Source organism: Drosophila arizonae, chromosome X (genome assembly GCF_054131065.1).
Source record: "Drosophila arizonae isolate 15081-1271.41 chromosome X, UAZ_ARI_1.0, whole genome shotgun sequence".
Classification (NCBI taxonomy): domain Eukaryota; kingdom Metazoa; phylum Arthropoda; class Insecta; order Diptera; family Drosophilidae; genus Drosophila; species Drosophila arizonae.
In genome coordinates this window covers 31,845,006-31,869,272 of record NC_142927.1, presented here as the reverse complement: position 1 = coordinate 31,869,272, position 24,267 = coordinate 31,845,006, and the positions used below count along the sequence as shown (strand labels likewise).

The 24,267-nt window shown below is 40.6% G+C and overlaps 1 protein-coding gene across 38 annotated transcripts in view; it reads right to left on the bottom strand.

Annotated features, from left to right (window-relative positions):
• The window catches only part of X11Lbeta (amyloid-beta A4 precursor protein-binding family A member X11Lbeta), a 154,235-nt gene that overhangs the window by 11,563 nt on the left and 118,405 nt on the right, over positions 1-24,267 (bottom strand). For 37 of the 38 annotated variants that reach the window (XM_089475005.1, XM_089475020.1, XM_089475025.1 and 34 more), the window contains 7 exons: positions 23,951-24,172; positions 23,611-23,867; positions 23,047-23,547; positions 20,054-20,594; positions 19,483-19,995; positions 18,224-19,435; positions 11,394-11,605 (listed from right to left, as the gene is read on the bottom strand). In XM_089475005.1, coding sequence (XP_089331131.1) covers positions 11,409-11,605; positions 18,224-19,435; positions 19,483-19,995; positions 20,054-20,594; positions 23,047-23,547; positions 23,611-23,867; positions 23,951-24,172 — 3,443 coding nt within the window. In that variant the 3' untranslated portion in view covers positions 11,394-11,408. Of the gene's footprint in view, positions 1-8,090; positions 8,859-8,974; positions 8,981-11,393; positions 11,606-18,223; positions 19,436-19,482; positions 19,996-20,053; positions 20,595-23,046; positions 23,548-23,610; positions 23,868-23,950; positions 24,173-24,267 lie in introns of those variants that run through there. The other variant, XM_089475043.1, reaches the window with a different exon arrangement.

Sequence of the window (24,267 nt, the reverse complement as noted above, 5' to 3'; positions counted from 1 at the left end):
GTTAGCCAAAAACTAGGTCCGCCAGTTGAGTGGACGGGTTTGAGAGTCTTGATCCCCACCAAGGATATTTAGCATTTAGATCTCTCGCAGCCAGGAATCTTGGCCCCAGGTCTAAGAAGTATTGTTCCAGCATTTGCTGTGTAACTGCATGAGGCGGTGGGATATAAATAGCGGTTAGTGTAATATTCAAATGGGGGCTGTGCACCATGGCACGCGTTGATTGGATCCAGGGGAGTTCGATAGGGGCTAAGGGTACACATTTTATGACTCGTTTTATTATTATTGCAGACCCTCCTCTAGCTCTGCCATTAGGATCATTCGCCACTATTGTATCATAGCCATTGATTTGAAAGTGTGTTTGTGCGTTAAAATGCGTCTCGGATGATCGTGCAACATCTATGCACTGTGTTTTGATAAATTGTACAAATTCTGGCCTTCTTAAGCAGAGTTAGCATTCAAATGGATGATGCGGAGACTTATTTGCATAACTTCGTTATGACAGTCGTTAGCAACTGCGTAAGCTGTCCGAATTGGTTAAACATTTTCTCCATCATGGCTTCCATCGGTGTTAAGATAGAGTTGACGTTTACGGTTTCATTGGAGTAGCTATAGCTGTTGTCGTTGTTGTTGCTAGCACTGTGATTTTTGCTGTTCACATCTCTCAATAAGTTGGCATAAGTTACTCCAGCTTTTATGAAGGCTTGGTTGGGTAATTGGTGAATTGTTGGGGGCGTTGGAGTTTTATTTTTGGGCCATTTCGCTGTTTGGCTAGATATATCTTGCATCCTTTGTAGGAAGCAGTGTGTGCCTCTCCACAGTGCAGGCATTTGGTTCCGCATCACTAGTTTTGGTTCAATCAGTCGAGTTGTGCTCTCCGCCGCATTTGACGCACCTAGCTGGGAGACGACAGTATCGTTTGGTGTGTCCAAAGTCTTAGCACCGGGGGCTTTGAACTAGGTCATCAGATTTCCTGGGTGGCTCGATAGTTACAACTGCGTCGCATAATCTGTTTATTTTGAACGCTTCCTTGTTGTTGAATTTGGGTTCCAGGTCCACAAACAATATGGACTCGGGGTTTTGTCGAATCTGTTCTTTTCAAATGCAAAGTCCCTCACATCATGCCCTTTGTTGTGCAGTTCTTCTTTTATTACATTAATGGATTCAGTGTGATGTAATTCGATACGATTCGATACGCACGTTCCGACTTTGGCTGGTATGTGCGAAAGCACAGCTCGGATTCATCCAAATAATTTTTAAGCTCCTTAAAAGATTCTATATTGTTGGCCGTTGTACTGATTCGGCCTTCTCGTCCTGCTTTATAGCAGAAGCTCCAGCGACTCTTTTTAAATCGTCGACCATTTCCTTGACGTTAGTAATGTCCGGCAAGAATATTGGCGGTGGTCTTGGCTAAGTGCCTCGGCAGTTGCTACAGCAGACTTTTTCCTAGTTTCAGCTGATTGATCATCAACATTCTCTTCGTCAGCATTTGCAAGGAGTGCAAATCTATTTGATTTCCTCGAGGTACTAGCAGTTTCTCCGAGCGCTTCCAATTCACGAGCAGCGTTGGCTCTAGCTGCTGCTCTAGGCGTTATCTTCTTATTATTAATGCGTGTTATTTCTCCTGGTTCAAACGACATTTCGGAGCATGTAGAGGATAAGTCCTCCATAGATGATGACGAGGAGGAATTTTTCTTCCTCCTGGCGACTTTCCAGCCATCATTGGGTGTTGGAGAAATTCTCCTCTTATTGGTAATTTTCACCTTAATAGCCTGCCAGATTGGTTTGGCGCGGTTATTTGTCAAACCCGTGACCCCTTCCTCTGCCATGCTACCGACACGGATGGGGCGAGATCCAAAGTCCAATATTCCGCTTACAAGATGCTTCTAGTGGGAAGAAATGGCAATAGTACAGCCTGACTAAACAGAAAGGCTAAATTTATGGCGTGATTAAATCAGCCAATCACAATGCTCCGTCTGTGTTGTCGCTCTCAGAGAGCGCAATCAGAGCGTAAATCAGTGTGTAACAATGTGTAAATCCTCTCTCAAAAAAATAAGCTGCGTGCGTTGACCGCTCACAATTAGGCACGTCTGCACTCGTCAAGTGTTCGGACGTATGTAACTGTTTTCTTTGATATATGGCGTCATAAAAGAAATGTGATCACGCATGAGCATATGAATACGAAGATCGTATACATGCCTCCGACGCACTCTACGAGCAGGTAGTACGCTGGGAAAAGATAAGGGTCACATGTACAGACTCTATAAATAGACAAATGGACACCAAACCTTGCAACCCCAGAGTCAGATATGTAAGAGACGAACGCTGAGCCTTACAACCTCAGCGATAGGATAAGAATAGCTAATAGACCCACGCGGACCCTTACAAACTCAGCGATAAGATAAGAATATGTATGACCAATGCTGAGCCTTACACACTCAGCAATAGACGCACTAGATTTCAGGGTTAAAATTATGCATGAGTCTGGGTTTATACCCAGGCTCAGAAGAATAATAATCAATACGCAACTAAACCATCAAAGTCGAGTGTATTCGTTCAAATGTGATTTTGTTTTAATTACTGTTGTTTGAAACGACGCGGTGGTGCTGTAGGCAGAAGCTCCGGCGATCTTTATTTTAGTTATTTTGACAAACATGCTATTTGGCTTGGGTGCGAGTTCAAATCCCGCGGAAAACTCTTTTTTGTAAATTGTAAATTTTTGTTAAAAATTAAAAAAAGCTCAAATTTTATATTTTTATACCCTGAACCCATTGAAAATGGGAAATCAGGGTATAACGGTTTTGTGAAAAGTATGTAACAGGCAGAAGGAATCATCGCAGAGCCCATAAAGAATATATATTTTTGATCAATACGACGATCTGAGTCGATATAACCCTGTCCGTCTGTCCGTCCGTCCTCCTGTATGAGCAAAAGGATCTCAGAAGATATAAGAGCTAGAGAGCTGAAATTTTGCATGCATACTCGTGTATACCATAGACAGTACAAGTTTATCATAATTTTTCGATAACTCATCCGATACCTTTTTTATCGAGAATAATCGAAAAATCGACATGGTTTTTTCAGCCTAATTTGAACACTTTTAGACCTGGAGACTTCAAATTTGCGTTGTATATAAAATTAATGGATACAAAGATTTTGTAATTTACAGATTTTGGATACCACGCCCCCTTCGCATTTCAAGTACTAGAGACTTGTGCTTTGGAATGTAAACACATTTTAACCATATGATTACGCTCTGAAAGTTTCATTAAGATTATATGTCTACAAAATAAATTATTCAACAAATAAATTCTCATATTGCTCACACTGCAGCGCAGCCGCTGCTTACTGCGCAGTTAGCAGAGCGCAGGCTTATGCGTGCGTGTGGATGCATGTGTATGTATGTGTGCATAAAAGAAGTCCAGAATGATTAGAATATCAGCTTGGAGGGTTTAGGATATCTCATAGTCGAGCAGTCTCGACTGGGGCCTTCTTACTTCTTTAAATTTCATAAAAGCGTTTCTTTCCGTATTATGGAAACCTATTAAGCTTATTTATATGTATACAGTGTGCGTCACTAAAAATCGTACAGCTAATAAGAATGTACAATTCAGTCCATAACTTCTAAATTAAATAACATTTTTACACTAAATTTCTTTTAAAAGGTTGGTGGCGCGAACAGGTTCAATATTATGTTTAAAAATAAACAGGCGACTCCCATTTTTTCTTAAAATGAAGCAACACTTCAAACTATACGAAAATATGGTGTCACTGAAAATCGTACAGCTGATTATAGCGCAATTGAATGTTGTTGAAACTGTAACAGAAATTGTTCTCTCTGATTTGCTGATGTTTTACATAGATTTAGAGTAATTTTTTTTTTAATGAAGCGAACATCCCCTGAGGAGCGGAAACTCGCGATTTTTCATCATAATAATGGAACAAGTAAGAAGACTCTAGTCGAGACTGCTCGACTAGGAGATACCCTGAACCCTCTAAGCTGATATTCTAATCATTCTGCACTTCTTTTATGCACACATACATACACATGCATCCACACGCACGCATAAGCCTGCGCTCTGCTAACTGCGCAGTAAGCAGCGGCTGCGCTTGGGCTGCGCTGCAGTGTGAGCAATATGAGAATTTATTTGTTGAATAATTTCTTTTGTAGACATACGATCTTAATGAAACTTTCAGAGTGTAATCATATTGTAAATATGTATGTACATTCCAAAACACAAGTCTGTAGTACTTGAAATGCGTTTTTTTTGCAAATTGGGGGCGAAGGGGGCGTGGTATCCAAAATCTGTAAATTACAAAATCTTTGTATCCATTAATTTTATATACAACGCAAATTTGAAGTCTCCAGGTCTAAAAGTGTTCAAATTAGGCTGAAAAAACAATGTCGATTTTTCGATTACTCTTGATAAAAAAGTTATCGGATGAGTTATCGAAAAAATAAAGCAAACTTGTACTGTCTATGGTATACACGAGTATGCATGCCAAATTTCAGCTCTCTAGCTCTTGTATCTTCTGAGATCCTTTTGCTCATACGGACGGACGGGCGGACGGACAGACGGAAAGGGCTATATCGACTCAGCTTGTCGTCCTGATATATATAGGATATATACTTTATGGGGTCTGCGATGATTCCTTCTGCCTGTTACATACTTTTCACAAAACCATTATACCCTGATTTCCCATTTTCAATGGGTTCAGGGTATAAAAAGCTATGCAGAAATAGCAGATATACTTAACAGACTTCCCAGCACTGTACAGTACATCATTAAAAGGAATAAAAAGGATAACGCAGTTTTGAATAAAGTCCGAGCTCAATCAAATAGGAAGCTGACGGCAACAGATGAAAGGTGGATAATACTCCAAATGAAAGACAATCCTTTCAAATCCGCCTCAAAAATAAAGAACGAGCTAAAAATATATTTACAAAAGGACATCAGTGATTTAACAGTTAGACGGGTACTTCGTAGCAACGGTTATCATGGCCAAATTGTTTGAAACAAGCCATACATAAATAAGAGAAACCGGCAGAAGCGCCTACACTTTGCTAGGGAGTACCAATCTAAGTCGAAGGAGTTTAGGTATGATGTTATTTTTACAGATGAGTCGAAATACATCTTTGCATCTGATGGCAAGCACACTGTGTGGAGAAAGCCAAATAAAAAGATGGATGTAGCCAATTTACGTCCAACTGTCAAACATGGCGGTGGGTCAGTAATGGTATGGGGGTGTATGTCGGCAAGTGGAGTCGGTAATTTGGCCTTTATCGATGGAACTTTAAACTAATATGGATATAAAAACATCCTTAAGTCGAATTTAATACCAAGTGCCGAAAAATTCGGGATTCGGTCTACTTTTAAGCTCTATGCAGCAGACAACGATCCCAAGCATACCTCCTGACAAGACATGGGCGCTTTACAATTGCCCCAAAATGATTGAAACTCCACCTCAGAGTCCCGATATGAATGTTATCGAACATCTTTGGTATATCATTGAGCAAAAAATTCGAAATCACAAAATTTCCAACAAGGATGATCTGAAGAAAGCTCTTTGTGAGGAGTGGAATAAAATCAGTGCCAAAACCTGTAAAAAGTTTGTTGATTCGATGCCAAAAAGGATTGAGGCACTTAGAAAAGCAAAGGGGGGTATTTACAGGGTATTTTTATATGCCACTCCCCTAAAGAGGCTTAAAAATTATGTTTGAAGCATCGATAGAGGAGGCCACCAGTAACTTAACTATCCAAATTTGAAGCTTCTAGCTCTTAAACTGTAGGAGATATAAACTTTTGCGGTTTGCCACGCCCCCTATAGGCGGACATATATCTACCATAGCTCGTTGGACGTGGGTGGTCAACCCGCGTATATATACAAAATTTCAGGTCTCTAGCATCAATAGTGCCTAAAATATAGCAGAATTCGAAAAATCACTATATCTTCAGGTCCGATTTGCCACGCCCCTAGTGGGCGTAGATATATAATTTTTTCCCCTATCTTCATAGAATTAAAACATCAGCTTACATGCAAAATTTCAGCATTCTAGGTTTATAACTTTAGGAGATACAGTTTTATCCGATTTGCCACGCCCCTAATGGGCGGAGATATATCCGCCATAGCTTGTGATCTTGGGTGATCGGCGCGGACCTACATACCAAATTTCAGCTTTCTAGCTCTTCAACAAACATGATTTCTGGTATATCGGAAAATGCATTTTCCGATTTGCCACGCCCCTAGCGGGCGGATCGGGAAAATTTTAAAACTTTATAAATCGGAGATATGCACGAGTATGTGTTCCAAATTTCAAGTCTCTAGCTTCAATAGCGCCGAAATAGATTGCGTTCATACGGACAGACGGACGGACAGCAAGACGGACATTGCACAAAACCAATATACTCATTTCACTTTCGTGAATAAGTCTAAAAACTCAGACAGAAACTGATTTTGGCGCGACTGGCTTAGGTCTGCTCACGCTCTGAGCGAGACCGTTTTTTCTGTTTTTCGTTTCGCTCAAGTCAGCCACTGATCGTTTGCTTGAGTTAAATGAAGCAAACTGTCTTTTGTGTATGTATGGGTAATCACACGCGATTGTTGTGTTCTTTTATGTATGTATGTATACATGTATTTACATGCACACGAAGGCAAAGATCATTTCTGTTGAGTTTTTAGTCAAACAGTCTTTTGCTGAGAGTCTTCTAAGCAAAATAAAGAGTGCCGCTCGAGATCGTGTCTGCACAATTTTTTCGGTTATGATACGAAGCAGAGCATATACGAAACAAGTAGGAAGACTCTAGTCGAGACTGCTCGACTAGAAGATAGCCTGAACCCTCTAATCTGATATTCTAATCACTCTGCACTTCTTCTGGCTACCAGTAACTCCACTATCTAAATTTGAAGCTTCTAGCTCCTAAACTGTAGGAGATATAAGCTTTTGCGGTTTGCCACGCCCCCTATAGGCGGACATATATCTACCATAGCTCGTTGGACTTAGGTGGCCAACCCGCGTATATATACAGAATTTCAGATTTCTAGCATTAATAGTGCCTAAAATATAGCAGAATTCGAAAAATCACTATATCTTCAGTTCCGATTTGCCACGCCCCTAGTAGGCGTAGATATATAATTTTGTCACTCATCTTTATAGATGCGTAGCTTAGCTTATTCTAGGTTTACATTTTTAGGAGATACATTTGAATCCGATTTGCCAGGCCCCAATGGGCGGAGATATATCCGACATAGCTTGTGATCTTGGGTGGTCGATGCGGACCTACATACCCAATTTCAGTTTTCTAGCTCTTCAACTAACATGACTTCTGATATATCGGAAAATGCATTTTCCGATTTGCCATGCCCCTAGTGGGCGGATCGGGATTTAACACTTTATAAATCTGAAATATACACGAGTATGTGCTCCAAATTTCAAGTCTCTAGCTTCAATAGCGCCGAAATAGATTGCGTTCATACGGACAGACGGACGGACAGCAAGACGGACATTGCACAAGCCCAATATACTCATTTCACTTTCGTGAACGGGTATAAACAACGATACATTAACATAAAAAAATCGACTTTATGCCAGAAAAAAAAAAAAAACTTAATCTGGACCATACTGCATTGGCAGGAATTCAAATTTCATAAATTGTTGCTCAGGCTTTAAGAACTTTAAGTTAATTAAACTCGAAACAACTGATAATTTATTTACTACCACGCTATATCTTTGATTTGTGCCGTATGTAACGAATAAATGGACATAATTAGATTGACTTATTTCATAGTTCTATGCAAGAAAATATAAACATGAATACAACATTCTATCCTCTTAAGTCATTTTCGATGGCTATGGAGTATAAGTAGTTAAAGATTTAAGTAAATGTAAGGAATTGTTGTCAGTAGAATTTTCTTCCCCATTGGTGAAATCAATAAGTCAGCCTCGCGAACTCAATTAGGCAAGATATGATTCCTTTCATCCAGTGTTTGTGAGGTAGTCGTCAGTTAATTTGTTACAAAGTAAGTCAGTTAACCATGCAGATCGGGGGAAGTCAATCAATCAAAATTACTATTTAATTGCTTTCAGCACTTACCACTCCATTTTGGACGCTGAAGCCGAGTTGATATTTGGTCTCGGGCCGCTTGATTTTGACCTCGACAACTGGTGCACAGGGCACAACTGTGAATTTGACAACGGTCTGATTTTTCGTATTCTTGATGTATGTTTGGCAGGTGGAGAGCGGCAGACCCACCAGGCTCAGTCCGTTGATGGCGATTAGTTGATCGCCGATATTCAATTGGCCACAACGTGCCGCAGCCCCAGAGCTCATTAGATTCGCAATGACGACTGTGGGAAGCATGGAGCCCCAGCCGCTTTCGACAATGACCACTCCGAGTATTTCGCCCTTGGCCTTGGGCACAACTACTTCCTTTTGTAGTTCTTTCTTTGCAAAAATCTCGAGCTCGTCACCAAAGATTTCCTGGCTGTTGAGCACTTCCTGGTAGTCCATTTCCTTAACAAACCGATGATCCTCAATGCCATTGGCCTTTAAGAACTCCATGTACGCCACCTGGAAGGCCTGCCCGATCGACTGCGCTATGAACTGCGCCTCGTCGCTCTCGAACACGTGGCATATCATTTTGGGAGTGCGATTTGGTTTCGGTGCATCATCAATATCCTGCGGCACGAAACGTCTACGCGCCATCAGCACGACCAAATCCCCAATGTCGGCTATATAGGAAATAGTGCGTAGCGCATGATCCATCATAATTTCCTTGAGATCGGTGTTTAGCACCATTATTTTTTCCGTCGATATGAACAAATCCACCTCTGTACTGGGCTGTACATCGCCATCGGGTGCCTGTTTAGAGCAGTTAATGAATATATACGTCAATTAAATCTCCATAAGCTTGTTTAATTTGGAGCAAATTAGATCACATATTCAGTTGATATAAGTTGTTCTTAACTAATACTTACAAGAGCCTATTGTATGCGATTTTTGTTCGATCATGGATGGCATAACGTGGGTTCGATTAGCAAATTCATCACATTCATAACGAGCAGATTGGATTGTTGTGTTGATGTAGATGGCGACAAATTGATACATGGAAAATAATAAAAAGTGATTATTATTTTTCATTTTGAAGTATCTCAAGCGATAGTTAACTCTGCAACATATGTACTATGAATAAGTAGCTAAATGTAAGTAAATAAATTTTTTTTTTTTCGAAAATTTATAATTATAATATATATAAGTATATATATAAGTTGCAATTTTATACAATTGCTTATCGATTTTTTGGATCATCTCATTTCTTTATGTATATCTCTCAGAATCGAAAATATGATTTGGGTTTTTACACTGACCAGAGAACACATAAATGAGACACGTAGAACAAACTTTTCTACAGCAAAAAATGTTAAGTTGGTCGACCACTATACTTCGTATCTGCTCGGCTCGGTCGCTGGAGGTTCGAGCAGTGAAAATATTGCACGACAAAGTCAGTGCGCTGCAAGCGCTCAAACAAATGGTCCCATTCTTATGAAGCACAGCTAAGCGCTCTTTGTCCTACTCTCTCTCTCTCTCTCTCTCTATATCTTTCTCTCTCTCTCTATCTCTATCTCTCGCTATAGTCTCCCAAATCACCAAACTCAGCAGCGCACAAAAATTGAATTTTGTTCGCGACGATCCCAGCTCTTTCCTTTGAGTGAAGAGTATACCTAAATCATAAAAGCGTTTGCCACGCATGCTCACTCAAACGCTTTCATACCCTTCCCACGAATATCCATCGATGCGTTACATTTTGTTTGCATGCGCGTGACAAACGTTTTTATGATTTAGGTATACCCTTCACTCAAAAGAAAAGAGCTCGTCGCGAACAGTCTAGTCTATGTGTTGTTTGGTTAGTGCTTATTGTGAGTAATAATATCGAACTTCTTGATTATATCACTATCGTATTTGCTCGGCTCTTCTCTTTTGGGTTCGGGCTACGAAAATATACGAAAGCACAATCATTTCGCTTCATGCGCTCGACCGAGATGGTCAAATGTTGAATAAAAGACGCCTCTATGCTCAATTTTTGTTCTTGCTCTCTCGCTCTCTCTGCTCTCTGTTCTCTCAAATATGTATATGTATATATGCATGTGAGCACAAGCGGCAGCTTACAAAAATTGAAATTTCTTCGCGTTAAACTGCCGTTTCTTCCATTCTGTGTGAAGAGTATTCCAAACTCTTCAAACCGTTTGCCCAGCTCGTACAAAATATTTGCGTTTTAATTATTATTTGTGGAAAGGGTATGAAAGCGTTGGTGCGCATAATGAAAATGTTTTCGTGTCGAGCATGCACACACACACTGTCCCTTGCTACATACATATATGAACATTTGTATGCCTGTGTGTGAAAGTCTTGCTGCCTGTAGCAATTTTAAGGCCCAGCATTTGCATTTGGTCAATCTTGTGAAGCGCTCATATGTAATACATATTATGTATATATGTTTGATTGTGTATACGCAGGGGACGCGATGCTAACAAATCATGGGATATCACCTGTAGAAGCATTTGTATGCATGTGTGTAGACATGGGACGTGAACATTGGCGTGTGCCTCCCTCAAATTAGATGGTGTCCCATATTATAGCTAGCTCTTATACTTTAGGAGATACATATGTGTAAGCCTTTGCGGCGAAGCTGTTTGGTCTTGGGTGGACAGTCCGAGTATGTATACCAAATTGGAGGTCTCTAGCATCAATAGTGTCCAAAATATAGAAGAGTTTGAAAAGACACTATATCTTCAGTTCCGATTTGCCACGCCCTCAGTAGGTGTAGATATATAATTTTGTCACTCATCTTTATAGATGCGTAGCTTAGCTTATTCTAGGTTTACATTTTTAGGAGATACATTTGAATCCGATTTGCCAGGCCCCAATGGGCGGAGATATATCCGCGATAGCTCGTGATCTTGGTTTCAGCGTTCTAGTTTTTCAACTACTATGATTTCTGGTATATCGAAAAATACATTTGCCGATTCGCCACGCCCCTAGTGGGCGGAACGGGAAAATTTCAACACTTTATATATCGGAGATATACACGAGTATGTGTTCCAAGTTTCAAAGCTGCAATAGTGCCGAAATAAATTGCGTTCGTACGGACAGACGGACGGGCAGCAAGACGGACATTGCACAAAACCAATATACTCTTTCATTTCGTGAATGAGTCTAAAAAAACACGAACGAAAAGATTGTTATTACAATTTAAAGTTGAGCCCAAGCTAAACCTTCAGATATCTAAACTAACACTAAGAATTGCAGTGAACAACAACAAAAGTAAGTAAATAATATAATGAAATATACATACATATGTGGCTTTGCGGGTTATCCGCACTATTTATATATTTTATATCATAATTTATCATACTATAGAATTATTATACTTTTGTTTATTCTTAAGTTATATGTAGGTAATATATGTAGGTAGTTCACCTTGATGCGAGACACGGCCTCCTCAGCTTGCATCATTCGAGTTGATTTTGTGGGTTGACCCTCGCAAACCAGCTGGGTGGAGCCTAAGTATTTTGCCCGAAACAGAACGCCTTCGATGAGCACTGCACCGCCTATCGGTCGAATGAGTATTGTTGTTGTTGTTGTTGATGGAACAGAATAAATCGATTAGTAAACTACTAAGCAATAAAACCAAGTTGCATGTGTAATTGTATATTCTGGGTGCATATAAATGTTGTATGTGTGTGCGTGTGTGTGCTGCACTTCCCAAAGCAAATATGTACATACATATGTTCATATGTATATCCGAGGATCGACAACGCAACGATTGCACAATAAATTTAAAAAATTTGTGTTTTTTTTTTATCTATTAAAATAATGTTTTTACCCATTTTATTTGAAGAAAGGCAGTAAATTACAACAAAAATATTGTTATGTCATACATGTATATCTGATATATTAAACAAAAATTTTAGTTAATATCAGCCTGCATTTATACAAATATTACTACTACAATAGAATCCGGTTATAACGACGCTCAAGGGACTGACGATTTTACGTCGCTATACCCGGAGAACACTTAAAACAGGAGGTGCAAACGAAAATCAGTTTTATTTTTTACGGTTGCCATGTTCGTAATACATTTTAACCACTGCACTATGGGCAAAAAAAAAAAAATTTATAAAATTTTGGGGACTGCCTGTAATGTTTTCAGCTTTGTCGAAGTCAGCTAATTCAGGATTGCATTGTGAATTGCAAAAAGTGTGAGCAATAGTTCCCATTTCGGCGTTAAAAAAGACAATTACAAATAACAATTACGAAAAAGTTTAATTACGGAAAGTTTGTCCAAAATATGCTAAATAATATGTTTCAAAAGATTTTCTGTGCCTCTTGATTTAGTGTGAAATACTCCAATGTCTTGCTAATTGAATTTTCAGCTTATAATGTTAGAGTCCGTTATGAAATGTTTAAGTGGCAAGGTATTCACTAAACGTTCCTTAATCAAATGCTATAAAGGGTTTTTGCTCCATTTGGCCAAATATCGTATGTTGCAGATACATACGTGATTTTGCTAGAAGTTTGGAACAGCAACAATAGGCATGAAAGCGCTGTCAGAAAGTTTATATTGGAAAATGTAAACAGCGAAAATATATCTAATGTGCAACTGGACATTATTATGCAAAAAGTCTAAAGTTTTAGATCATTTATTAAATATAATTTGCGCAAATGTAATCGTAATATGAATTGATTTAAGCAAAAACATACGCCTTGGCTAGCATCTAGTGTTAATCTTACGATACACTGCCACGGCAACAATATGAATATGAGAGGTCGGAAGACCTTAAGCTATAACGAAGCAGGACCCTGATTAAAGAGGAAATTAGCTTCTAAGCTTGTCTCAGAGAGCAATAATTCAAAACTCATATTGCTACATGCTCATTTGGTTTCATTAAAGAAACCAATAAAACTTGTGTTGCAAAAAAATATGAGCAGTGACAATTTATGGGATATGGAAAATAAGCAATCATTGAATCCCTCAGTATCCATAACTGCTAAAGGTGGCATTAGCGCTTTTAATTGAAAACGGGCTATCTATCTTAACATGAAAGCATTAAATAACAAGTAAGAAAATTCGAGTCGAGAGTGCTCGACTAGATACTACCATGAACCCAACAAATAACAAGTAAGAACGTTGCAGTCGGGCGTTACCGACTGCGGAATACTCATTCACATCCCATCAACAATTTAGTAGTTAAGTTTCGTTCTAGTACTGTAGAATATACAGGTTTTTCCGATTTGCCACGCCCCAACTGGGCGTAGACACCTCATTTTTGGTCGGTTTTTAGAAAGAGATAACGTTACCCTAACTGCAAAGTTTGAATGCTTACCCTAAAAAAATGTGAAAATTACAGGGTATTTTTCGATATGCCACGCCCCTAAAGAGGCGTAAAAATTATTTTTGGGGAATCGATAGAGGAGGCTACCAGTAACTCAACTATCCAAATTTGAAGCTTCTAGCTATTATACTTTAGGAGATATAAACTTTTGCGGTTTGCCACGCCCCCTGTGGGCGGACATATATCCGACAAAACTTTTTGGTCTTGGGTGATCAGTCCGAGTATATATACAAAATTTGAGGTCTCTTTCATCAATAGTGTCCAAAATATAGGAGAATTTAAAAAATCACTATATCTTCAGGTCCGATTTGCCACGCCCCCAACGGGCGTAGACTTATAATTTATCTTCAGACTTTATAGAATCATACCATTAGCTGACGTACAAAATTTCAGCATTCTAGGTTTACAACTTTAGGAGATACAGTTTTATCCGATTTGCCACGCCCCCAATGGGCGTAGATATATCCGCCATAGCTCGTGATCTTGGGTGGTCAACGCGGACCTACATACCAAGTTTCAGCTTTCTAGCTCTTCAACAAACATGATTTCTCGTATATCGGAAAATGCATTTTCCGATTTGCCACGCCCCTAGTGGGCGGATCGGGAAAATTTTAACACTTTATAAATCGGAGATATACACGAGTATGTGTTCCAAATTTCAAGTCTCTAGCTTCAATAGCGCCGAAATAGATTGCGTTCATACGGACAGACGGACAGACGGACGGACGGACAGACGGACAGACGGACGGACAGCAAGACGGACATTGCACAAAACCAATATACTGATTCACTTTCGTGAATGAGTATAAAAATGCCCATTTAGTATGGCTGAAATTTCAATTTCGATGTATTTAAAAATATAAATAAAATATAAAACTCATTTAATAAAATATAAAAATATTTTGAAACAATTAAAAAAGTTAACATCAGTGGCACCGATCGGGATTCGAACCGCGACTTCTCGATCGAGCGTTATGCAGCTAACAAACTACGCCACCTCACTTCTGGAAGCTGCGCTGGCGAAACTCAAATAGATTCACTGCTGCAGCGCCATCTACCAAAACTAAACCAAACTAACAGCCGATGTGATTCAAAGAATGTTCCAGAACAAGTTTGAATGTATGTGTGCACACGTATACGATGCTGTTGTAGCTGCTGCACTTGCGTTTGTTAATTGGCCAAATATTTGATTATTTTTTATTAATTTTTGGCTGAATGGAATTTAATGAAACTTTCAGCATATGATCTACATATTACATTGAATATTTGAGAAATTTAAAATAATGAAAAATCATTCACAATTAGCTATAGTGGCATCTGACTTGAACTTTAATGTTTTTACTCGATAAAAACATAACGGTATGATTTATCGAATTTTAAAAGCAAACTCGACGTCCGCGCTGTATATACGGTCATTTAAAACAAGTAAGAAAGCTCTAGTCGAGACTGCTCGAGTACGAGATCCCCTGAGCCCTTGGAGCAATAGATATTTCAATAATTTTTCGCGTCTTTCAGCTTACACAAGGAACACGCACACACACACACAGGCACGTACGCACACACAGGCACACATACACACACACGCATACAGACACACATACACACACACACACACGCATACACACACAAACGCATACACTCACACACATACACACACACATACACACACAAGCACCCACGCATAAACACGCATGGGCTGCAGTGTGCGCTTACTATGAGAACTTAATTGTTTAATAACTTTTTTTATGGACATACGATCTTCATGAAAATTATTATTATTATAACATGAATATGCATGTAATTGCCAAAGCACAAGTCTCTAGTATTTGAAATACGCTTTCTACAAAAGTGAGGGTGAGGGGGTGAATTTAAGGGTGGGGGGTAAATTTTAACAAAAACCAAAATTGTATAAAGCGCATATAAGCATACATTAAAAATTTGGAGACTCTAGCAATAAAGGTGTAGAAGATATAATTTTATAACTGGTTTTCGATATGGTTTTTTATCGATAAAAAAAGATCGGGATGAGTTATCGATTTTTAATGATAAACTTGATATGCGCGCTGTAATTACGGACATTTTCAAAAAAAATTTGAAGTCTCTAGCTCTTATATCTTCTGAAATCGACGCGTTCATACATACGGACAGACGGACAGACAGACGGACAGGGCCAAATCAACTCAGCTCAGATTATGAATATAACTAAGATATTCATGTATTTGCCAAAGCAGAAGTCTCTAGTATTTGAAAAATGCCTTTTACAAATGTGAGGGTGAGGGGGTGAATTTAGGGATGGGAGGTAAATTTTAACAAAAACCGAAATTGCATAAATTGCATATAAGCATACATTAAAAATTTGAAGACTCTAGCAACAAAGGTGTAGAAGATATAATTTTATAACTGGTTTTCGATAAGGTTTTTTATCGATAAAAAAGATCGGGATGAGTTATCGATTTTTAATGATAAACTCGATATCCGCGCTGTAAATAAGGACGCGTTCAAACATACGGACAGACGGACACACGAACAGACGGACAGGGCTAAATCGACTCAGCTTGTCGCCCTGATCAAGAATATATATACTTTCAGGGGTTTGCCACGCCTCCTTCTGCCTGTTACATACATTTAACAAAACCATTATACCCTGAATTCCCATTTTCAGTGGGTTCAGGGTATAACAAGTAAGAAGGCTCCAGTCGAGACTGCACGACTTGGAGATACCCTGAACCCTCTAAGCTGATATTCTAATTCTGCACTTCTTTTATGCACACATACATACACATGCATCCACACGCACGCATAAGCCTGCGCTCTGCTATCTGTGCAGTAAGCAGCGGCTGCGCTTGGGCTGCGCTGCAGTGTGAGCAATATGAGAATTTATTTGTTGAATAATTTCTTTTGTAGACATACGATCTTAATGAAACTTTTAGAACGTAATCATATGGTAAATATGTGTGTACATTCCAAAACACAAGTCTCTAGTACTTGAAATGCGCATAGCTGCGCTTCATATAAGAATGGCACCATTTCGTTTGAGCGCTTGCAGCGCACTGACTTTGTAGTGCAATATTTTCACTGCTCGAGCCTCAAGAGACTGAGGCTAGTAATTTTTTCGGTGTTGAAAAAGTTTGTTCTGCATGTCTCATCTATCTGTTCTTTGGTCAGTGATTAAACCTATAGACTTTAGATTTACACAGATTTTGTAAGTTACATATTTTGGATACCACGTCCAATTTGTAAAAAACGTACTTGTACTTCGGAATGTACATACGCACACAAACACATTTGACCATTATGATGACTTTCTGAAAATTTCACAGCCCCACTACAAGAGAAATTATTCAACAAATAAATTCTCATAATTTCGCCCACATTACAGCCTAAGCGCAGTCGCTGGTAACTGTGCAGTTAGCAGAGTGCGTAGTTATGCGTACGTGTGTTTCGTATGTGTGTATAAAAGAAGTACGTAATGATTAGAATATCAGCTGGCAGGGTTCAAAGTATCTCCTATTTGAGCAATCTCAACTAGAGTACTCTTGCTTGTTTTATTGTGCAGTACCAATGTAAGGTATATGTATGTATGATAAAGTATTTTGACGAAGTCCTTAAACTTACTTTCTGATAATAGTTTTAGCTTCATAGATGTGTTTTCATAATTTTTGTCTAGTTATATAACCTGTACTACGGCAAGGGTATTACAGTTTCGGCATGCCAAAGTTATTATATATTTTGTAATAATTATACCCTGAACCCATTTTCAATGGGAAATTAGGGTATAATGGTTTTGTTGAAATGTATGTAACAGGCAGAAGGAGGCGTGGCAGACCCCACAAAGTATATATATTTTTGATCAGGGCGACGAGCTGAGTTGATTTGGCCCTGTCCGTCTGTCTGTCCGTCTGTCCGTATGTATGAACGCGTCGATTTCAGAAGATATATAGCTAGAGACTTCAAATTTTTTTTAAAATGTCCGTAATTACAGCGCGGATATCAAGTTTATCATTAAAAATCGATAACTCATCCCGATCTTTTTTTATCGATAAAAAACCATATCGAAAACCTGTTATAAAATTATATCTTCTACACCTTTATTGCTAGAGTCTTCAAATTTTTAATGTATGCTTATATGCAATTTATACAATTTCGGTTTTTGTTAAAATGTACCCCGACCTCTAAATTCACCCCCTCACCCTCACTTTTGTAAAAAGCGTATTTCAAATACTAGAGACTTGTGCGTTGGCAAATACATGTATATTCATGTTATAATAATAATAATTTTCATGAAGATCGTATGTCCACAAAAAAAGTTATTAAACAATTAATTTCTCATAGTAAGCGCACACTGCAGCCCATGCGTGTTTATGCGTGGGTGCTTGTGTGTGTATGTGTTTGTGTATGTGTGTGTATGTGTTTGTGTATGTGTGTGTGTATGTGAGTGTGTGCATGTGCTTGTGTCTGTATGCGTGTGTGTGTATATATGCCTGTGTGTGAGTATGTGCGTGTGTGCGTGTGTGCGTGTGTGTGTGTGTGTGTGTGTGTGTTTCTTGTGAAGCTGAAAGACGCGAAAAATGATTGAAATAGCTAACACTCCAAGGGTTCAGGGGATCTCGTAGTCGAGCAGTCTCGACTAGAGCTTTCTTACTTGTTGATTTTGTTTTTGTAGGCTGCGGCTGCTTTCTTCTCGCTAGTTGTAAAATGTTTTGTACAGCATAGTGCAATGAAGAGCAGCATATATGGATATTGATATTGACGTCTAAATTAAGGTTGACTATATGAACACTATAGCCACTAAAATTGCAACAATTAAACGATGGATAAACCCAAAACATTTACCTTCTTTGCTCTTACTCTTTTTAACTTTTTTCTCGCCACTGTTGCTGCCCGCGCCGCTGCCGCTGCTGTTATTGCTGCCAATGACAACGTTGTTGTTGTTGTTATTATTATTGTTTGCGGAGCCGTTGATAGTGCTAGTGCCATTACTTATAACAGCATTGGCTACGCTGCTGGCAACACCCACAATTCCCGCGCCATTTATGCCCTCGCTTTCCGTATCTGCTTTGGCAATACCCGTAGCCGACCGCTCTAAGTCTCCGCCATTGTTGGAACTACCATGGGACGGTAATACGCCAGCAGCCACCACAGCAGAGACGATTGCATCAGCAGCTGTTGTGGCTGTCATGCCACATATATCGTGACCAGCACCGGATACTTTTATAGGTGATTTATGGCTGTGCTCTGAGGAGCTGCACGAATCGCTGCGCTGCGCGGCTTCTGCGCTAACAGCGACGCCAATTCCGACACCGATGCCACCACTGACCAGATCGAGCAGCTTGCTAGCCCCCGATCCGCTTAGGCTCGCCGAGCTCTTTGGTGGAACCGGCGGCGCCAGTTCGGGAGTAGAGCTGAGCAATGCATTGTATCCGTTACGAGTCTTAGTGCTGGGCATTTGCTGTTGCTTGGGCGATATTTTGGTTAGCAGAGAGCTGCGCGGCTTGCGATCCCAGCTCTTGTTCTCGTCGTAGTAGCCTTGATCGTCCAGGCGCTGATGGCCCAGTAGGCGATCTGTTTCGAGATCCGTGTCTACATCTTCTTCATCAGCGCTGTGACTCTTTGAGTGGTTGTCGGAGCTCGATTCGAGCAGTGCCTTACCATCATTTCCTTCCAGGTGCCGTGACAGCCATACGGGCGAGCTCATTACAGGCGATGGTGAGCGTTGGACAGGCATATTGCTCCGCTCTGGTATGGGTGGTGGCGCATGTGCCCCAGCCCCACCCTCGCCACCACTACTAGTTCCAGCACCGCCCACGCCGTTGTTGCTGCAATTGCTGCTAGCGCTACGCGGCTTTGCAGTGCTGCTACCAACGCCTATGCAGGCAGTTGGGGAGCTACGTTGCAACGTCGACCCGATGGCCTTGCTGCCCTGCCCGGCAGCCTGCAGCAGATCAACATCGGTGTTGCAGTTTGGCTTGCGATGCGGCGCTGGCGCCGGTGGTGGGGGCGTCATCTGCACCATGTCCGGACGGTGGAAAACATCTGTGAAGCATTCTTTAAGTATTTTTAGTAAATAGACTAATTGCTTATTATCTACTTACTGATTGAGTAGAGGGAGTCCAACTCTGGATCTATGCTCTTAAACACTTTGCTATTGCTATTGTTGCTGGGGCTCTGGCCGAGCAGTTCTCGTTGATGTGAACGATGTGATGGTTGCTGCTGGTGTTGCGTGGCGTGTCCGTTACTGGGACTCGTATGACTGAGCTGATGGCCGACCCCATTGCTGTCGACGGAGACGGTTAGGTTTTGCATGCTGTTTAGGCTGTTGTTTGTTGAGATCCGTTGCATGTCCATTAGCATAGAAATGCCGCCGCCAATGCTGGTGCTTGCGCTGAGATTGCCCTGATTCTGACCCTGACTCTGACTTAGTCCTTGTGTCTGGCTCGGATTTGCTTGGACACCCAGCTGTACTTGGTTCTTGTTATTATTGTTCTCTGTGTCACTGGTGTGTCCCGAGGAGAGGCCATCCTCCAAAACGGGCATGGCCGAGGCATAGTACTTGGCATAGTTTGAACAGGATGTAGACAAACCGCCATTTATTTCGCCTGAGAGGCCTGTGATACAGATAAATGCGAAAGAATTTGTAGGATAGATCAATAGCAAGATACTCACTGTCAAGGTCGCCGCAGTTAGAGTCATAGTCCGTGGTCTCCGGCGAGTAGCGATAGTTATGTGTGCCTGTCAGGCCAACACTCACGGTCTGGCCCACGCTTTGGCCCAAGCAGCTGCCACTACCGGTGCTCAGTAACTGGTTGTGATTTAGTCCATCCTGTTCGCCTTCTCGCTCGCCGCTGCTGCGACTTGCCGTTTCGCGGAAAAAGTCAAAGTCCCGCATTAGTGGACTGCCGCTGTAATGTCGTGGCAGCTGTGCTGGCTGTGACTGCAGCTGCGCCTGTAACTGTAACTGCGACTGCAACTGCAACTGCGGCTGTGTATATGTGCCTACATGGCGATCGGATGTGAGCGGCTGTTGCATCAATTGTAGTTGTTGCTGTTGATGTTTCTGCTGCTGCTGCTGCTGGCGATAATCCTGCTCGATATGATCATCCTCATCCACTATCTCCTCGTTTTCATCATCTTCCTCGTTTTCGTCCCTATCCAGATTCTCCTCTTCGTCACGTTCAAAGTTTCTGTGAAACTCGTACTGTATATCCTGCATAAATACAAATTTAATGTTTAATTATACTATGATGTAGGTCAGATACTATATACTCGTATATGTATGTATACTACAGATCTGCATGAATGTATTCATTTCCAGTACCACAGCACTGTACAGTAGTAAAGTGTTCTTAAAAATACTGTACTCATTTTGTACAGTATATATAATATACCATATAGTACAGAATTCGATGCTCTGAATTGGTGGTATGGAGATGTATTGGGGTCACTAATTGTTCTCAGGGATGATTATAACACGATTAGTATAATCTCCATTATTTTATAAGCACATTCCAAAGCACAGGTCTCTACTACCTCTACCTTTTACAAAGGTGAGGGTGAGGGGGTGGATATAGGGGTGGGGGTTAAACTTTAACAAATTGCATATAAATCTACATTGAAAATTTTGAAATTTTAGCTTCAAAGTTGTAGGAGACATAATTCTATAACTGATTTTCGATAAGGGTTTTTATCGATAAAAAAATATCGGGAGTAGCTATCGATTTAAAGCAAAACTCGATATACGCGTGGAATACACGGACATTTTACAAAAAAATTTACGTCCCTAGCTCTTGTATCTTCTGAAATCGACGCGTTCAAACATACAGACAGACGGACGGACGGACAGACAGGCGGACAGGGCCAAATCAACTCAGCTCGTCGCCCTGATCAAGAATATATATACTTTGTGGGGTCTGCCACGCCTCCTTCTGCCTGTTACATACATTTCAACAAAACCATTATACCCTGATTTCCCATTGAAAATGGGTTCAGGGTATAAAAATCGATAACTCATCCCAATCTTTTTTTATCGATAAAAAACCTTATCGAAAACCAGTTATAAAATTATATCTTCTACACCTTTATTGCTAGAGTCTCCTAATTTTTATGTATGCTTATATGCAATTTATACAACTTATTTCAAATACTAGAAACTTGTGCGTTGGCAATTACATGCATGAGATACATACTTAATGAGAGAGCGTCATCTGACAAAACTACAGTAACGACTAGAAAGTCCAGAAATCAATCGAAATTCTAAGAATGTGAGAAAAGGCGCTTTTCTGTCTGTACGCATAGAATAGATGAGTGTGTGCACATGTATAGGAAAATCGCGCTGATCTGCTGCTAGCTTGAAGCCGGTATATGGATATAAATATATAATAAAAATCAAAATTGTATAAATTATATATGTAATTTGAATGCAATGATGCAATAATGATAGCAATAGCTATCGATGATTTTCCAATTTTAATGGGATAAAAAAAAAAAAAAAACGAGTAAGAACGGAATACTCATTCACATCCCGTAAACAATTTAGTAGTTAAGTTTCGCTTTAATACTGTAGAAAATACAGTTTTTCCGATTTGCCACGTCCCTACTGGGCGTAGACACCTCATTTTTGGTCAGTTCTTAAAACGTGATAGCGGTACCCTAACTGCAAGATTTGAATGCTTACCCGCAAAAAATGTAAAAATTACAGGGTATTTTTCGATACGCCACGCCCCTAAAGAGGCGTAAACATTATTTTTCAGTCATCGACAGAGGAGGTTACTAGTAACTTAACTATCCAAATGAAGCTTCTAGCTATTATACTTTAGGAGATATAAACGTTTGCGGTTTGCCACGCCCCCTGTGGGCGGACATATATCCGACAAAACCTTGTGGTCTTGGGTGATCAGTCCGAGTATATATACAAAATTTGAGGTCTCTGGCATCAATAGTGTCCAAAATACAGCAGAACTTAAAAAATCACTATATCTTAAGGTCCGATTTGCCACGCCCCTTATGGGTGTAGACTTAAATTTTTTTGTCTTTAACTTTATAGAATCATAACATTAGCTGACGTGCAAAATTTCAGCGCTCTATCTGTAAAACTCTTGGAGATACAGTTTTATCCGATTTGCCACGCCCCACATGGGCGGAGATATTTCCGCCATAGCTCGTGACCTTGGGTGGTCGACGCGGACCTACATACCAAATTTCAGCTTTCTGGCTCTTCAACTAACATGATTTCTGGCATATCGGAACATGCATTTTCCGATTCGCCACGCCCCTGGTGGGTGGATCGGGAACATTTTAACACTTTATAAGTCAGAGATATACACGAGTATGTGTTCCAAATAAATAAATTGCGTTCATACGGACGGACAGCAAGACGGACATTTTAGTCTTTAGCCTGTATATCTTCTGAGATCAAAGCGTACATACATAAGGACGGACGGATGGACAGACGGACATCGATCAAGAATATACATCATTTATGGGTTTTGCCACGCCTACCACAGAGGAGCAGAGCTCGCCCTGTAGGTGTGTGTGTATGTGTATGTGTGCATGGAAGAGGCGTAAAGTTATTTGAATATCGGCTCTTTGCAGGGTTTAGAAGACTCCTAATTGAGCAGTTTCGATTAGAGCACTCTAACTTAACTTTCTTGTATACTTACAATGCTGTCCACATCGCTGCCATTCTCCAAAATGGGCTGTTCGTCGTTCGACGGACACTTGAAGAACTCTTCTAGTACTTTGCGCGTCTCAGAAAATTCGTAGAGGTAATCAAATGTTGATGATTTGGTATGCAGGCTTAATTGACCTGGTGTTGTACCGATGGCCGAAGAGTTGCTGGCGATTGCTGTTATTGTGGTTGCCGCCAATGTTGCTGTTGCTGTGGCTGTTACCGTGGTTGGTGTTGCTGCTGCAGGTGGCGGTGAAGTGGCCGCACAGCTCGTTAACTCGTTGGGCGTAGCCGTAATGAGTGCCTCTGGCGTGGTTAAATCGGATATGGTGCCAATTTCAGAGACATCATTGCTTGTATCTTCGGCATTGTTGTCACTGCATGCTGCCTTGTTGTTGTTATTATTGCTATGATTACTACCATAGTTATAATACTGTTGCTGCTGCTGTGTGGGGGAACTGCTGCGCAGCTCACGCGGTGGCGATATTATGCGCTGCAAAAATATATGCAATAATATATGAACACTGAAGTGGCTTTTGAGAATTACCAACTTTACCTGTGGAAAGCCGGGGCGAATTGGATTTGCCTGTGGCTGTTGCGACGGCTGGCACTGGGCAAGCGCAGCAAGTGCTGCATGAGCCGCTGTCTTCTGCAATGAGTTGGCCGCAATTGTTTTGCAACTGATGGTTTGCAGAGCTGCCATTGTTGGCGTAGCTGCAGTTGCTTTTATTGTGTCAACTGCTGCCTCAGGCTCGTCAGCAGCGGGACTGTTACTGGTCGCAAAGCCAATGCGTCTGGGGGAGCCCTCATATTCTGGGCATTGTGAGACCAATTGATTAGACGATTTAATATATACCTACTATATGTATATATGTGTGCATGATTGGCCTACTCACCTATGATGCCATGACGTGACTCTACGGCCAGTGTGTAGTTACTTTCCAGTTGCCAGCCATTTCGATAGGCTGCGTCATCATCGACGATGCGTCGCGTAGGTGGCTCAAGCATGACATGAGCGCGACTTTGGCTGCCTAAATGTGTTTTGTTAGCGGTTTGCTGTTTGCTGCTTTTGATCTCCTCCGAAGGCAGGGCATTTGATTCGGTCGTTACGCGTAGATCTGTTAAAGAAACATGAGAACTAACTTTGGACCTTATAAACATTTTGGGCAGGCCCTTCATTCTGTCGGCGGTATCACGTTATAATATATGATTT